This window comes from Mus caroli, unplaced genomic scaffold (assembly GCF_978045245.1).
Source record: "Mus caroli unplaced genomic scaffold, Mus_caroli_1 scaffold_8, whole genome shotgun sequence".
Classification (NCBI taxonomy): domain Eukaryota; kingdom Metazoa; phylum Chordata; class Mammalia; order Rodentia; family Muridae; genus Mus; species Mus caroli.
In genome coordinates, this window is record NW_028227263.1 from 26,693,756 (window position 1) to 26,711,556 (window position 17,801).

Consider the following 17,801-nt stretch of genomic DNA (forward strand, 5'->3'; position numbering starts at 1 on the left):
CTCCCCCCAGCAGCCCAAAGTTGCCAAGAGCTCCTCAGATAAGAGTCTAACTTCAGTAATTCCTCCAATGTCTATGTTTGGTCTTGTGGAAGTCTCATACATCCAGACCCAGCTTTGTGAGTTCATGTATTTAATAACAGTGCTATATCCAGCAAATACTGTTTTTGTTGCAGGCATCGACTCCCTCCAGCCCTTAGAGTCTTTTTGCCCTTCTCCAATGACGGTCCCTGAGCCTTGGGATTAGGGGTGTGATATAGATGTCTCATTTAGAGTTGAACACTTTTTATTAGCTTCACATTGACCAGTTGTGAGTCTCTGTAGTAATCACCATCCACTTCAAGAAACTTCCCTTATGTGTTGGTGCTCTCTTTGAAGCTCCTTAGACCTGTACTTTCAGACGGAAATATCCACAGGGGGCAGGAAACTAATAAGGGGGCATGCAGATAGAAGGCAGTGACAGAATGCAAGTGTTGTGCAGAAGAAAGCAGGAATAGTGGGACAGGAAATGTTAAATGGGGTTAGGATAGGAGGGCAGAATAAAAGAGTGAGAATGGGGAGGGATCACTAAAACCTTTAAAAATGCCGCAAAGAAACCCGCTGCCATAGAAGCATATATATATATATATATATATATATATATATATATATATATATATTCATAGAGCAACACCTGCAATGGGACAATGACTCCCCCAGATGCTATGTATTTTGAAAGCCCAGTACTGGAAGGGTGCTGGTCATTTCTTTTGGATGTGTTGGTCAGTGAGTTCCAGGAGACCTCCAATCATTGCAGATTATTACCATGGCTCTTGGTTACACAGCAGAATTTGATAAGACAATATTACCACTGAAGACAGCACACACTTGAGTCACAGAAAATGGAGAAACCAAGCCGATACGAACCTGGTAGCTTCATCTCTACTGGCTGGCTCTTAAAGTGCTGCGAGGTGCTCTGCATGCTGTGGTTATAAGAAAAGATTAAGAGGTAGAATATAGTCTATGGGGTGTGGTGAGGTGTGCGAGAAGGGGGGTGACTTGGCGGGCCCATGTCAAGGCATCCCTTCCCCCTGAGGGACCAGACACACAACAGTATAGTACACAATAGAGTTTATTCGGGTCATGGGGAGGAGAGTTAAGAGGGAAATAGAGGCAGAGAAATGGAGAGAGAGAGAAAGAGAGAGAGAGAGAGAGAGAGAGAGAGAGAGAGAGAGAGAGAGAGAGAGAGAGAGGGGAGGGGAGGGGAGGGGAGGGGAGGGGAGGGGAGGGGAGGGGAGGGGAGGGGAGGGGAGGGGAGGGGAGAGGAGAGGAGAGGAGAGGAGAGGAGAGGAGAGGAGAGGAGAGGAGAGGAGAGGAGAGAAGAGAAGAGAAGAGAAGAGAAGAGAAGAGAAGAGAAGAGAAGAGAAGAGAAGAGAAGAGAAGAGAAGAGAAGAGAAGAGAAGAAGAGAAGAGAAGTAGAGGTCAGCCATGACCATGAGGAGAGAGAGGAAAAGGGAATGGGAGAGAGGGGGAACAAGTGGGCAAGAGCCAAGAGAGAGAGAGGCAAGAGATGAATAAGAGTAAGAGAGGGAGGAGGGGCAAGCAGCCCCTTTTATATTGAGCCAGGTCTGCAATGCATGCTATTGAAGGGGAAGAGTTACCATCAGTCTTAGCCAGATGTGAACCCTCAAGGTACAATAGCAACCATATTGGCAAGAGGTGTCTACTAGAGCAATAGGAGCACAAAGGTCATGAGAGTAGCAAACCACATTCTGATTGACTTAAAGCACATTAGGACTATGTCTGTTAGTGTTACCTGCTAGATGAGGGCAACAGAACCCATTTTGGAAAGCCATGAAAATGAATTATAAGCAGAGAACTCAAAAAAAAAAATGTTACTTTATCATTTCTGTTCCAATACCTCTCCACCTTTCCCCTTGCATTGAAACATAGCATCCTATCACAGGTGGACTGTAATCTGCACTCCAAAGTAAGGACAAATGTCTCATCTGCCCTTTACAAGCTAAACCAGCCTGGGCAGCTGATTTTGAAAGAGCCGCAGAGCTGTTCTCCTTTGTCCTCTAAGTACTAGGCATACATTCCTATACTTTCCCACAGTGGATGCCTAGAGCTGTGGATATCAGTGCATATGCAATAATATGCAGTACTGTGCTCTTTCTCATGTTTCCTACAGCATTGCCATGGTACCAGAGTCAACCACCATTCCAGTTTGCACTGTCTAGCATCGAATAGCATTCCTACTCTTGATTTTTGAGGCACTATGATACTGTAACAGTCATTCTGATAACTCAGATGGGTACTAATGGTGGGTAGTATATACTGTTTGGATACACTGAACAAAGTTGATTCATATCCCAGACGGAATGGAGTGGGCTACCACCTGATCTCACCATGCTGCTCAAAATAGCAGCATGAATAGATATGTATAGTTTGAGGATTGTACCCTCTGAAACTTCCCATTTAATCCTATGAGGCATCGACTGACCATAGACAATTATAGAAAAGGTAGGACTTCTATCATCCCCAGTGGAGATAAAGCTACCAAGTTTGAGCCTCCAACATTCCCTCTTAAAGCAACAATGAAAGGAGAAGGGAAAGAGAATAAATTCATAATGACACCATTGAATAGATCAAGCCTCAGGCCAGGCATAGACACTATCTCAGTGTTGTTCCTAATACTGTCAGGAGATGTGAAGGAGGAAATCACTTTAGGACCCCTCAGACCCAGTGCAGAATAATATTGACTCACAGTGAGAGAACTCCTCCCGTTCACATATCCAGGGGAAGTCTCAGGAGGGTGCTAATATGCTTCCCGCCCCTCTAACATTTGCTAACTCCTACTTTCAACAAAGAATGAAAAGCTGACACTGAGAGGCCTGGCAAGCTAAGGCACTTGCTAGAATTTTAATGCCTTATTTTTCCCTCCTATGAGTTTTTAAATGGTTCCCTTCTTTATAGACCAAGAGAGACCAGTTTGCATATATATGGTAAAATTTAATTTTTAAATAAAATTTTAACGGTTACTTTTCTTAATAGAGCTAGTTTGCATGAGTCTATTTAAACAGAATGTCATATAAGTGATATTGCAAATGACAAAAATCATGTGCATGGTTCTAGGATGGCCAGACCCCTGGGATTGCTGGGTTATCTTTTACCCTGATAGCACCCATTTTTACCAAGCTCATACAGGTCTCTTAAACCCAGGTCTGTAGGACTTAAGCAGCTGAAACTACCCTACCCCACAAGGACAGACCATAATACCCTCCTTTTCAACACTTCAAACCCCAGCAACATGTTCACTTCAGAGTTTTCATTTTCTGAGGTTTGGCCAGAAGTCCAAAAGCCACTTCCCCATTATCCCGCTGCTTCTCCTGCCCCACCCCAACAGACTGGCTACAGAAAGAGGCACAGTGACCCTGTAACCCACCTTGCATTATTAAGCACCCTCAGATCCTGCTGCAGCATCCCGGAGAGTTGTTAAAGAGAAACTTCCTGTGTGCTTTCTGAGCAGGACAGCTCATTGCTCAGCCCCTACCCAGGGCTAGATTACCTACCTGCTGGCCTTTCCCAGGATCCTGCCTTTATCTTTCTCCCGCTTGGCTGACCTGGCTCTATCTGAGCACAGATGAGTCACATCTTTTGTACATCCCAATGTTTTATCCCTGCAGGGTGGATTCTGGTAAAGCCCCTCCACTCTCGGGCTCCTAATGTTCCATGCCTCCCTCTCAGGACTATTTCTGGGGCTCTTAAAGAAAATTGAACTTTTTGGCAGTTGGAGTGGTACAGTGATAGAGGAAGAGGGAAAAAATGAAAGAAAAAAGAAAAATGGGGACTAGGGAATATTCTTGTGATTAGCTGATGGGAGCACATATCCAGACTTTCTTCAGGCTTGACTAGTTGAGTAACTAGTATCAAGGTGTAAACACAAGGTGTAAGACTCCTTGGCTTCTGATGCCCTATGCACCAAGAAGAAACGATACAATGGAATTTATTAACATTCTGTCCACACTGCCTACAAACAGGATGCCAATAGTAAATTCCTTTCACTGATCTTTTAGGAGTTCATTCTCAGTTATACAGTGAGTGTTGTGATTATGAAAAGGTAAAGGGCATAGGAATATGTTCTATGGGGTGTGATGAGGTGTGGGGGAAGGGAGTGACTCAGTGGGCCCATGCCAAGGCATCCTTTCCCCTGAGGGATCAGCCACACAACAGTATAGCATAGAATAAAGTTTATCTAGGGCATGGGGAGGGGAGTTAAGAAAGTAGCAGAGGCAGAGAAAGGCAGAAAGAAGGAGAGAGTAGAGAAGTAGAGGCTGACCATGGCCACATGGAGAGAGGCAGGGAGAGAAGAGCCCAAGAGGGCAAAAGAGAAGCAAGCTGGAAGCAGGAGTAAAAGAGAGAGGAGTGGGCCAGGCCTACCTGGCTGTTGCCAGGTAACTGTGGGGGAGGAGTCCAGCCAGAATACCAACAGTGGATGCCCAAGACATTACACTCGGGTTTAATACAAAAGTTAGATTTCCAAGGCCTGAGGAGAAGGCTCTGTCAGTAAAGTGCTGCCCAGAACCCATGTGAAAATCCTTGGGCATAATGGCAGGTAGTTGTAATCCCAGTGCTTGGGAGGCAGAGACAGGCACAGTCCTGCGGCTCAGTGCTCAGCCAGCTGGAATCTTCAAGGTTCTGGCAATCAGAGACACTGTCTCAGCAAATAAGGTGATCCCTTCTGAGGAACAAAAGCCAGAGGTTGTCATCTGGCTTCCACATGCACTTGAACATGCATACACACACACACATACACACACACACACACATGCACCATGCACACACATACACACAAATAGAAACACACAATCATTAGATAGATAGATAGAGAGAGAGAGAGAGAGAGAGAGAGAGAGAGAGAGAGAGAGAGAGATAGATAGATAGATAGATAGATAGATAGATAGATTGACCTGTACTGCCATTCTGATATTGTGGGTCACCTCTGAGATCTTCTCTGGCCTCAGTTCCTTTCCCTGGCCTGCTGCATACTAGGTGAGATCACTTCTGGGAGTCTCACATTTCAAACACTGGGCGATCCTTGATACATTGCTTGCTTTCTCCAGGCTGTGGATTTTCCCATCTGTGAAATGAGCTGGTGATATCCAGGTCAGTCTGTGTAAATAACAAGATTTCAATGTAGGGATGGAGAGAGATGACTCAGAGGTTAAGAGCACTAACTGCTCTTCCAGAGGTCCTGAATTCAATTCCCAGCAACCACATGGTGGCTCACCATCATCTGGCATGGGGTCCGATGCCCTCTTCTAGTGTGTCTGAAGAGAGTAACAGTGTACTCACATATATAAAATAAAGTGGATGCTCACAGTCAGCTAGTGGATGGATCAAAGGGCTCCCAATGGAGGAGCTAGAGAAAGTACCCAAGGAGCTAAAGGGGTCTGCAACCCTGTAGGTGCAACATCATTATGAACTAACCAGTACCCTGGAGCTCTTGACTCTAGCTGCATATGTATCAAAAGATGGCCTAGTCGGCCATCACTGGAAAGAGAGGCCCATTGGACATGCAAACTTTATATGCCCCAGTACAGGGGAATGCCAGGGCCAAAAAAATGGGAATGGGTGGGTAGGGAAGTGGGGGGGAGGGTATGGGGGACTTTTGGGATAGCATTGGAAATGTAATTGAGGAAAATACGTAATAAAAATATTAAAAAATTTTTAAAAAGAGATTAAAGTGTAAGGATACACATGGCCATCTTTTCTTCAGAGTCAAGTCTTGTCAGCTGAGATGCAAGAGTAACAGTCCAGAGTCACTCCCTGATCAGAGCACAACCTTGAGTTACTGGCTCTATAAACCTGCTCTAGGGGACACATACAAAAAGTATTTTGTAATTTATTTGCTTTGGAGAAATATCCTTTTTATCTCTTCAGAGTCTCCTCTGGACAGTGGTGTGTGTGTGTGTGTGTGTGTGTGTGTGTGTGTGTGTGTGTGTGTGTGTGTGTGTGTGTGTGTGTTGTATTTGTAACAAAAGCATTTAGCACATTACCCACCCTTCTGTTTTCTAGTGCACAGTACAATGTTTTGAGTGCTCACTGCTATTGGCAGGTCTCTAGAGGAGTTCCTTTTGCTTAACTGAAACTTAGTCCTCCACTGTACAGTCGCTTTCTGTTACCTACTGCCTGCTTTGCTAACTACTTTAACCATCTGTTCCTATGACTTTGCTTCAGAAAGCTCCTTCCACAGGAATCCTGTAGGAAGACAATCTGGCCTCTGTGCTTGGCTTATTTCAGCCACTATATGCCCTGTGTTCATCATGGTCCCTGCATACAGCAAGATTTTTTTTCCTTTGTCCACATTGAATAATAATCCATCACACATTGTGTCATATTCCTTCGTGCATTTATGCAATGGTGAACACTAAGCTTATGTCTCCACCTTGACTGTCATGAGCAATGACACATGAAACACAATGGTGAAGAGACATTGGGGACTCATAGAGGACAAGGAAGCCCCATCTCATGGAAAACAGAAAGAGCCAAGACAATGAGTCTCAGTGGGTGATCCCCACTCAGGTGAACAAAGCAGTACAAATTCTGCTTTTCTTGCTCCACCCATTCAAGATGTTAAGCCCCAGAAGACAGTGTCTACTTGGCCAGGCTTAGGACAATTGCCTGTTGGCCCTGACAGTCTGAACTTCAGGATCTAGTGGCCCCAGTATGACAGATGCCTGCACTCACTGTCCACTTAAGACCACACAAGGAAAAAAGGTCACTTTCCCAAAGAAATTTGGACTTAAGAAGAGAGTAAAATACTAAGCAGCCTTAAAGTGCAAACTAATATTGTGTACAGACCTGCTGAATGACCTCAGTGCCCTGCCTTTGGTAGACGGGTGACCTTGTTTGACATTCAGAGCCTTACCTGCACAGTCCCTTGGTGACAATGCTGTTGTGTCTTGTCAAGGGCTTTCCTATCTGTCTCCTGTTCTCTTCTCCAATTCTCCCTTTTCTTCTACTTCTCTTTCCTTATCTCCTCTTTTTTCTTCCATTCTTCTTTCTCATACCTTTCTCTCCCCTTTCTCTGTCTCCTCAGAGCAAAGTAAGATTTGGTGTGTACTTCAGAGTCTTAATCTCCCTGAGGAGAAATGACTGTCTATAGAAACAGCAACATCCAAGTGGGTTATACCCTCCCATGTGACATCACACATGCATACAGAGATTCACACTTGCACTCAGTTGTATGCATGTGTGCATACATATACATACTCATGTATTTAGTAACACATATACATGCTTGCTCAAATTCACATGCACAATACTCAAGTATACAAATACATATGCAAATTCATGTACACACTCATGCAACATGCACACATATATTCACACATACAAACACAAGTGTTAATATATGTGCACACACATAGATGTATACAAATTTCTCTTCCCTCTTCTGTACTTCTTTTCCCATTCTCCACACACACTCATACACACTCATGCATAAATATACATTGTGTAATATATATATATATATATACATATATCATACATACACATGTGTGTATTGTGTACACTTCATGTATACATACACATATGAACATATGCAAACATATATGCATATAATTCTGCATTATTTGCTCATATACATTTGCACATATACACTTGACTACATACACAAATTCCTAGATATACACATGTGTATTCATGCACATTCATAAAATCTTGTACATATTCTGGACACAAACATATACAAATATATATGTATATTCATACATATATATACACATACATGTATTAACCTGCATTCATCCATATGCACAGATATATGTATAAATACATATATGTGTGTGTGTGTATGTGTGCCCTGAGATACACAAGTGCACTTACATATCCATACACACCTATGCACATAGGCATCTATATGTGCACACTTACCCAAGCATATTTATATAGAGACACATGTGTACACATACCTATCGATTCATATATATGCACACAGACAATGTGTGTACACATCTATCCATGCATACACATAGGCGCAAGCATGTATACACACATACCCTTAGTCTTTGCTTTCCCCTTCCTCTTAGGCAAAGACTTCATTTTTCTTCACTTCATTGCAGTCCCGCTTCTTGTTCTAAGGAAATGTATCCGGGTGCAGCACAGATTGGTTGCTTTCCTGCACTAGAGTGGTAGAGGCCAAGAGACACTCAATTGTGGAAGAATTCCCATCATATTCAGTGGCTGCTCCTGACCATTCTGACAGGTCAGTGACAGACAACAAAAGGCTCACTCTAAAGTCTCTGGGCATTGACAGGCTTTGGTGAGTGACTGTTACAAGGGCTGCAGAATAAATCTGTGGCAGCTCCCAAAACACCTTCAACAGCAAGCTTTGCTTGAGTGAAAGAAGCAGAGGGAAGAAGCACACTGTTGCTGTTGTCGTTCTTGCTGGAAAGCAAACAGGAGCCTGCCGACAAAGACAAACCAGAAAACACTCTGACAGAGCTAGCCAAGGTCAGCGGAGGACCGAAGCATCCAGGAAAATACCAGTGGCGTTTGACAGCCTAATAGCAGCGAAGGAATTGTCTTTGCAACAACTCCGAAGGTTAAATTTCTAAAAAATTGCGACACCATGAGGAGATGTTGGTTTCAATTGCTTGTAATAACATCTCTGACCAAGACCCATTACACAGCACAGTCTTATATATCTTATGAGAAGAATGGTAGAGCACACATAGAAACTGAAGATCTTTACACTGAAAGCACGTGCACATGGGACCTGCAATCTGCTGCTCGTGTCTCTCCTGCGCTGCACATCCAACTCTACCTACCCATTGCTCTGTTTTCATGACAACACTTTCAAGGTATTTGGTCCATTTCGCTCCTCATCCCAGAGATTTAAAATGAAGTAGAGATGGATACTAATGTTTGTCTACCCTGAATATAGATGATATCTCTGTGTATATGTATACATGTATTGTGTGCATAGGTCAGAAGAAAACCTCTGGTGTCATTCCCTTACAGGTACTGTCAATCTCATGCTTTTGAGACCCGGAGCTCCCTGACATGGCTGGGCTGGCTGGTCATTAGGCCTCTGAATTCCTGTTGTCTCCACCTCCCCAGCACAACTAGACTTTTTATGTGGGTTTGGGAGGTGGTACTCATATCTCATGCTTGTTCAATAAGCTCTTTAGCTAAACTGAGATATCTGTACAGTCCCTGGACGTTATGTTTACATGAAAGTGAATAAAGCAAGAAGGGATTGAAGAAGGGATGAATAGGTGGAGCACGGAGAACGTCTAGATCTAGGCTGCATGATCTTTGGTGGTAGGTTCGTTTTACATTTGTCCAGCGTTAAAGAATGCATGACACCAAGATGAACCCTAATGTCATTGTAGGTCATCAGCTGTACAAATTAATATGATTCCATGTGTTAAAGGTTTGGTCCCAGTGATGATATGGGGAGATACTTGTGGGTGTTTAGGAGATGGGGACCTGTGAAAGATACTTAGGCCATTGAAGGTATCTCCTTGAAGGAAATTATGAAATATCTTCTTCTTCCCCTTCCCCTCCCCCTTCCTTCCCCCCTCCCCTTCCCCATGCGCCTATCCCTCCCTCCCCCTCCTCTTTCTTCTGTTCTTCCTCTACCTTGCTCACAGGAGGAGTGGTTTCCTTCCACACACTCCCACCATGACTAAGGTTATCAAAGAAACCTAAAGCAACTTGAACCAGAATCTCCAAAGTCAACCTTGTCTGTTTACAAGTTAGTTATCCCAGGTATTTTTGTTATTCTAATACAAAGCTTAGTAGTACACAAATGTTCACTCTGTAGCAGGATGTTGATAACAAGGGAGACTATGGTTTGTGTGGGCAGAGGATGTATGGAGACTCAATACGCTTTACTCAGTTTTGCCATGAACTTAAACCTGAGCTAAAAAACACACTTTATTCAAGACAGTTTAACATAAAGCATGCAAAAGAGATCTAAGAGATCACTGGCTGACTGGCATCCTACTGGCCAAATTCAGCTTGCAGCCATGAGTCCCACCCACCCCCCCTCCGGAATCTATGCCCTTTCTCCGTATTTTCCTTTGGATAAATGATCTTTCTTCTCTCACAGTTCTCATAGCTTGGAAAGAATTGACCCCTTCTTTTGATTCCATTGCTGGACACAGGAGCCATGCTTGTGATCCATTGCCTGATTCCATTGCAGGACACAGGAGCTGTGCTTTTCCAGCCCACTTTTGTTGGCAACAGAAATTCATCTGCAGGTGGAGATTTGGGCTGAGATGAGCTCCCAACCAGGCTAGAACACGGAGAGCTTTCCTGGGGAGTTTTCCTGAAATCCTCCCTGAGTTCAGTTATTAAGCCAGCAGGGCAGACCCAGGGGTGCAAGCGTCTACCTCTTCATTCTTCTGTAAGCCTCTGCTAAAAATGTGGTTAATCCTGGGAAAGCAGAGACTCCTGGTGGAAAGAGACAAGGACCTACCAGCTTCCAATCAGGCAGAGTTCTGCACGCCCAGTGATGAGAACCCATGCATCTCTTATATAATTGGACTAGTTGGAGCTGTTGGAGCTCTCTTCTAGCAAGCCCATCAAGAGGGTCCTGAGGCATGCACAAGGTATTTGGGAGTTATTTGAGCAGAACTTCAAAGCTTTGTCTGATAGTGACACAGGACACAGCAGCAATTAGACCCTGCATTAAAGAGTCATAAATAAAGCAATATACCCTGGCTAAGTGGTGATCTGAATCTAGAAGGACAAGTGACAGACAACCTCCTGGTGGCAGTGTCTGGTAAGAGATGCCATAGAGGAGATAGTGTCTGGGTCAGGGGGAAAGGTCAGAAAAGGCTTCCAGATTGAGTGACCCTTAAGTCTTCCAAAGCAAGGAGAAACCAGAGGGTGAGTTACACTGTGGTGAGAGATGAGAGGGGAAGGGTGGGTCACCCAAGTGGGCTTAGAGAGCCTCCCAGCCAGGCTGATCCCAATCATCATAATCTGTCCTCTCTCTATCCATCCATTTATCCCTCCTTCTCTCCTTCCCTCTGTCTGTCAATCCATCTCCATCCATCCATCCATCCATGCCTCCTTTTTTAGAGAATAAGTCTCTAAAAATGCAAACCTAATAATACAATCCATTGCCCTCCTTAAAAACAGGGTAAAACCTCAACCACTCACATGGTCAACAACACACTGCCCACTTACCATTTGCGATAAACTCCTTGTCTCCCCCACAGCCTGGACCTCTGCTTCCCAAGAGTCCTGGTTCCTCTCACACCAGGACCCTTGTTCCTTTCTCTACCTCTCCTCCCTAACCTTACATCTGTTAACCACAGTATCTCTTCTTTACCCTTCACATAGCCACTCAAATGTCACTTCCTCAGAGAAGCCTTCCCTGAATGCCAGACCATACAAGCCCTTCCAGTATACTTTCTCATTTAACTTGTTCTTCATAATATTTACCCAAGGTTACTTCTGTCTGTGGGTCTGCACGCATGCTCATGCACATGCATGCATATATGTGTACATATGTATATGTGGTATGTATGTTTTGCTGTATATATATATATATATTTGTGTATGTGTATATCATATGTATGTATTACGTATGTATATATACATGGGTATACATACATGTGTGCATTGATTCGTGTTCGTCTTTTGTGCTCAAGTTTAAGACCCTGCAAATCAGAGATCTTTCTCACTTTCTTAAACAATTGAATGTTCAATTGTTTAAGGAGATTGTGCGGGTGCAAGGACAGGCGCGTGGCTGGATTGTCCTGCTGCCATGCAGCCCTCATGTGTCCTCCTGTGTCTCTGTTTTCCCTTCACTTGAATTCTACAGTGGCCAGCATACTGTAAGAGCAACTGCTGAGTTGCTACAATCCCCACCTCTCCCAGCTGTGTTCCCAACTCTAAGTAAAGTGTTAGCTGTAACTTGTGTTTGTGCTACTGTTTCTGCTAAAGAGTTGTTCTTTAGGTTTATCTCAACCTACCAAAGGGTGGAGAAATGGAGTTTGGATGGAGAAGGCTGAGGACTCTCAGAATCGTGATGGGCAGCATACTTCCTTGTGAACATGGAGGAAAGAGCAGCATCCCTGCCTCACTGGTGGTCGCTATCCATCAAGCTTGTCTACATTTGGGTACTCAGCTCCTGCTCTGACATCATGCCTATATTTCTAGCTCAGTCACCTATGAATCCACCCAGGTTTTTTTCTGGAATCTTCTCTGATACTGTACTGAAAATTCAAGTGAAGGGAAAACAGAGACACAGGAGGACACATGAGGGCTGCATGGCAGCAGGACAATTCAGCCACACGCCTGTCCTTGCACCCGCACAAGCTCCTCAGTGACTTCAGCATAGACTCTGGTGTCAGATACCTTGGGCTGACTCTCAGTCAGGAGGTCCTTATCAAGTCGCTGAACTTCTCTGTACCTCAGTTTTCTCATCTGTAGAATGGAGCTTAGCATGACCTCTTCCTCTGTGACCATAGGCTAGGCTACCAAACAGAAGCCTTTTATTAAACTCTGGGCACACAGGAAGTCTGACTTTGAGGCTCACATCTGCACACCCTTAGCAAGACCAGTTACTTGTGTGGTTATCCAGGGCCCTACACCAAGAAGAGTGCCACACTTAGTTTACAGCTTTGCTGTGACTTTATGCATATGGATGTCACATTTTTTTAGCATCAGAAAGCAACAGCACACATGAAGAGCTGTACAAAGTCTGCTGAAATCGAGGATGGATGGATAGATGGATGGATGGATGGATGGATGGATGGATGGATGGATGGATGGATGGACAGATAGATGGATGTCTCCAGTTTTTCGATCAGGTCTCCCATGCCATTGTTCTTCATAGCCAGGCAAAGGGATCAGCTTTGGAACAAAATTCTACCTTCAGGGGTTTGGTTTTTCCTGGGAGCACAGGGTCTCACTACATAGCCCAGGCTGACCCCTAACCCTTAATTCTCCTGCCTCAGCCTCTCCAATGCTGGGATTATAGGTAGGTTCTCCCACACCCAACTCAAGTAGACTGTGTGAATTCACCATACACTCTTACCCCAAGACTAAGAACATCCCAAGCCAGTCTCAACACCTTAGGTACATTCCCATGGAAACATGCATTTCCTTGAGGAACAGTCTGTAACTGGCCAATCATCCCAAGGCGGGCAGGGGGTAATAGAGAGTTCTTTCTCACTCTCTTCGGGCTGTTGTCTGCCCTTCTCTCACCCTACCCCTGTTCTTTCTGCTCAACATCTCAGAGACAACAATGTTCCTGCTTTGCTTCATCCCATTTTACAGATGGAAAAGTAACTGTGTGGATACAAGTAGGTCCTTCAATAGCCCTCATGCCGTCCCTTTGCCCAGCCAGGTTCTATAAAGGCTCTCTAGCAATGGGCCTTGGTACTTTAACCACTTGGAAGTATCAAATCAAATATGATCATTGCATGATAAATCTGAGGCTGTGTCCCCAACTCCAGCACTGACCCACCCTATGCTGCAAAGATAAAGTCATGCTCTGCCGCCTCAACTACTGGATGTTGCAGATTTCATTCTCTTCATGTGTTTTGATTCTGCAATCTGCAGGTGTTGTGTAAAGCTGCATCCAGAACCCCACAGACAAAAGTTCTTGACCTTCTAAGGAAGGAATGGACAAGAACAAGACAAATCAGGTCCTATGGGTTAGGGTGGATAAGTACTAAGCCTACAGGGAGGAGGACAGGGGGAGCCCAAGATTTGGGGTGAAGAATAATTGAGATGCCAATCTTAAATGGGATTGTTAATGAGAAGCAGACAAGTGAGCAGAGACATGAGGGTGAGGAGGCAGGCCATTCAGTTTGCCTATGCAAAAGCTCGGGACTTTAACCACACTTCTTCATGGAGAGAGATCTCTAAAGAGACTGGAGGTTTTGCCAAGCCATGTATCCGCCAGCGTCTCGTCTTAATGCAGCGCCACCTTCAGGTCAATCCCGTCTATAGGTTTACAGCAATTACGTTTTGAGCCTTTGCAGGGATTAGAGGTTGCTTTACTTAGCTCAGGAGGTTTTGTTTTGTATTTTAAATTTTTACAGGAAGGGTGGTCACATTCAAAATCATCATAAGAAAGGATTTATGTGGCCAAGGGCGTCTTTGTATTTCCGATCCTCTTATCCTCACTTCCCAAGTCCTAGGACTAAAGACCTGAACTAAGGGGCCAGGTCTTGTATGGCGCCGGTTCAAGACAGAGCTTCATGCGTACTAGGCAAGCACTCTGGCGACTAAGCTACAATCCTGGCCTCAAGAGAAAATTGTGAGTGCACTCCCCCAAAAGAAATGACACACGCTTAAGGTGACAAATATGCTCGTTACATTGATTTGGTCATTACACATTAAATACAGGGAGCGAAATATCACACTATACCCCAAGAAATATGCATGGTGATGTGTGTCAACAGAAAATAAAAATAAAACAAAAGGTTAAGACGGTAAGAGAGGTGACAATAAAATGTTAATATCTAACAGAGCTTGAAATATCAGGTTGTGCTACTGTGTACACATGGAACTCTGTAATAACCTGTCCCTTTAGGGGGCTGGCCGCCTGTCTGTTCACCACAGACCCAGCTGAGGCCAAAAGATTCCTCTACAACTTTGGTCCTCCAGCATTCCCATCCTCCATTCTCTTCCCCGGGGAAGCGCCTAACAGAGATGGGGACAGGACACCGGGCCCTTGCTGGAGACCCAGAAGAAGCTCTGCTTTTTTCTCTAAGGAACAGAGGTTAGGGGAGGAGTCTGAGGAGGTGGGCTTTTCAACATCTTAGAGCCAGTCGCTTGCCCCTCGCTTGCATCTGCTTCAGCTTGCTCCTGGAAAGGCTCTCCTCTGTGCTCCTCCTCTGTGCTCTTGACTTGAGTCCAGGACAGACGTCTCTCCTTGGAGGATTCTTGGGTACCCTTGAAAAAGGAAGCTCTTGCAGCGCTCTGCCTACCTTTCCTGCAATGGGAGCGTCCCTCCACTGCCGGAATCCCACCTGCTCTGCCCATACTCTCTCTCCTTCACACAACCTTCAAAGTACTCCAGACCACCCAGCTCCCTATGTGCGATTGTGTACTTGTTCGAGGCTCCGCCTGAGCCTGCTGCGCCCTCTTGCATATTGATGAGGGTGTCTGCACGTTTTCACCAGCCTAGCTAGGTGTGGAAGATGGGAGCATCCGCGTGCATGGGTGTGTGAGTGCATCCGCATGGCTGGGCATTGTGCGCCTTTGTGTGCGTGCGGTTATATCTCAGTGGCTGTAACAGACTTATGCCAGGCTGAAGGCTGTGTGTTGTGGGCTCTTAGCCAGCCTGCATCCCATCCAAGTTCAGGGACAGCACCATCGACCTGGTGGTATTCGCAAAGATATTCGCACCCTTCCTTCAGACCCACAGGCTCAAGCAGGAAAGAAAAAAAGAAAAAAAAAAAAAAACCCTTTCAACAGTCTCTGGGATCCAACAATCGCGACCCCATCCGCCATACCGGGATGTAAAATACTCTACGTGAAGATGGACTCCAGGCATTGGTGGAGAGCGAGGACAAGTAGCTAGAGGGAGAGTCAGAAGAAAAACTGAGGACATACTGGAAGGGAAAGGAGCTGCTGAGGGAGAAGCAGGTCATATTCACACCACGCCCCTCCCACAGGGGTTGGAAACCCAGGATAGCCTGTTCTCCATCCCGGTCTTCCTCCGGGGTTCCCAAGTTAACCCGGTCTTTTCCTCCAGAAACTGAAGCCAAAAAACGCAACTGGGACTGGGTTAGGCTAACATCCCACCCAAGCCCCCCACCCCCAAACCTGCACCGCGAGCTTCTGTGTGTGTGTGTGTGCCCGCGCAAGCGCGTCCGCGCGTGTACACACACACACACACACACACACACACACACACACACCATCCAGGAAGCTGCTGATTGGCTGAGGGGAACGGCGTCCCGTCCCGGGTTCTGAGGCGGGAGCTGAGTGTTCCTAGGAGGGAGGTGCACACTCAGGCTTCAGGAGCCCCTCCCTCATCCCCTGCACCCTGCCAGAGAACGGAGCTGCCTATCTAGGAGGGCAGGTGCGGAGCCACCCGAGGACACCAGCCAGTAGTGGAAGCGGGTCCAGCGGTGCGGCGATCCTCCCTAGGGCTGCCTGGTCCCCAGCCGCTTGGCAGCTGCGCCGAGCCCAGCCCGGCGAGGGGCGCGCTCATGGAGCACACGCACGCCCACCTCGCTGCGAATAGCTCGGCTTGCGGCTTAGGCTTCGTGCCGGTGGTCTACTACAGCTTCTTGCTGTGCCTCGGGTTACCAGGTGAGGGGTATGGGGGAGAGGGAGGGAGGCCAAGAGTCCCAAGTTGCAGAACAAGGCTGTCTAGAACCTCAGGAGGTCCCAGACACCTTCTCGAGAAGTGCCTGGAGCCCCTCACCCCCTTTGAAAAAGTGTAAAGTTTAAACCTTGGTGGCAACTGTGGATGTTTCCAGATCAGGATGAATGGCTTGTGGTTTGGCGGGGACAGTGCTTGTGTGGCTCTGGGGCATTGTGACTTGTGGGTGTGCATCTACTCCAAAGCGCGCCTCTGTGTGTGTGTGTGTGTGTGTGTGTGTGTGTGTGTGTGTGTGTGTGTGCAGGGGGTCAAATCCCTGAGGGTCCCAAAAGGGCTGTGTGAGACTTGACCGCAGCTTCTGGGCAGAAAGCCTAGGGAAGGCTTCTCTCCAGCTTTTGCCCCACTCTGTCACCTCAGCTGAGAACACTTCTGCCACACTTCTGCCACACTCCCTAATGCTACATAAAACCCAGACCTTGATCATAGCTTCTCAGGTTCAAGAGACAATGAGGTGAGCCCTTGCTATCCACTATCACTAGCCCTAGGGAGTAAGGTGTCTCCCTGTAGCTAAGAAGAGTCAAGGACTATCTCTGGGTCTGGGATGTATGGGGCAGGGATGGACACTGGTACCTCAGAGGATGCCAGTCTCCTTGAGTTTATGTCTGCTTCCTCTGGCTTTGCCTCCAGGTCAACCCCAGTCCTCCCTCCCCAGGCAGCTCCCAGCGCTGCAGATGAGTGGCTGGCTGGTCCCACATCTTAATGTCCTTTGGAAAGTGAAGCTGAGACTTGTAGTGAATTCCTGAAGAGAGATGAGCTGCTGAGGGAGGAGGGGTGTGTGCCTGGGCTATGAGGGAGACAAACTGGGACCTGGAAGAACAGCCCCTGTGCCCCCTTTGGTGTGGGGTTGGCTTCAGTTTGGAGGTCTTTGGTTAATTCTGTCATCCACACAATGTCATGGACTTTCCTGGAGTCACCTGCAGACAGAAGGGAGAGCTAGAGATGGAAAGGCTCAGAAAGAGAAAAAGCTCTGTTCAAACTAGACTTTAAGCCTCTACCACTGCCCCAAGAACTTGAGCATCCTGGGATCCTGAGAAGCTAGGCTTCAGTTTCCTGGAGATCTGAGAGCCCTCTCCTCCTCAAACATGTAGGAATCTAGAGCCTGTGGAAAGATGGTCTCCAGCAATCTCCACTCCCAGCACAGGCAAGTACAAGTTTCCTAACATGGGCTCCTGTCCCCCATGTGGAGAGAAGCTCTCTCCCTAACTCCTGCCTCCCTAGAAGAGGGGCTTCACCTCTGCACACCCTGCCAGGTAGGGTGCTCCTGTAATTACCTGGAACTGAAATTGATTTCTATCCAGGTTGCACCTCCCCCTCCTGCCCTCCAAAGCCTGTCCCCAGAGCTTTCTATCGAGAAGTCAGTTTTTGAGAGACTGGTTGTGTGTGATGCTTGGTGAAGTGAAGAAGAGCCAGAGACCCCTCTTCCTCAGCACCCTCTGGTCAGAAT

At 46.3% G+C, this 17,801-nt stretch overlaps 1 protein-coding gene across 1 annotated transcript in view; it reads left to right on the forward strand.

The window, feature by feature from the left end:
- The first annotated feature begins 16,134 nt into the window (after window positions 1-16,134).
- Window positions 16,135-17,801, forward strand: part of Gpr139 (G protein-coupled receptor 139) — a 40,215-nt gene continuing 38,548 nt past the window's right edge. The window contains exon 1 of the mRNA XM_021168519.3: window positions 16,135-16,284. Within this exon, the coding sequence (XP_021024178.1) occupies window positions 16,182-16,284 (103 nt within the window). The 5' untranslated portion in view covers window positions 16,135-16,181. The remainder of the gene's footprint in view (window positions 16,285-17,801) is intronic.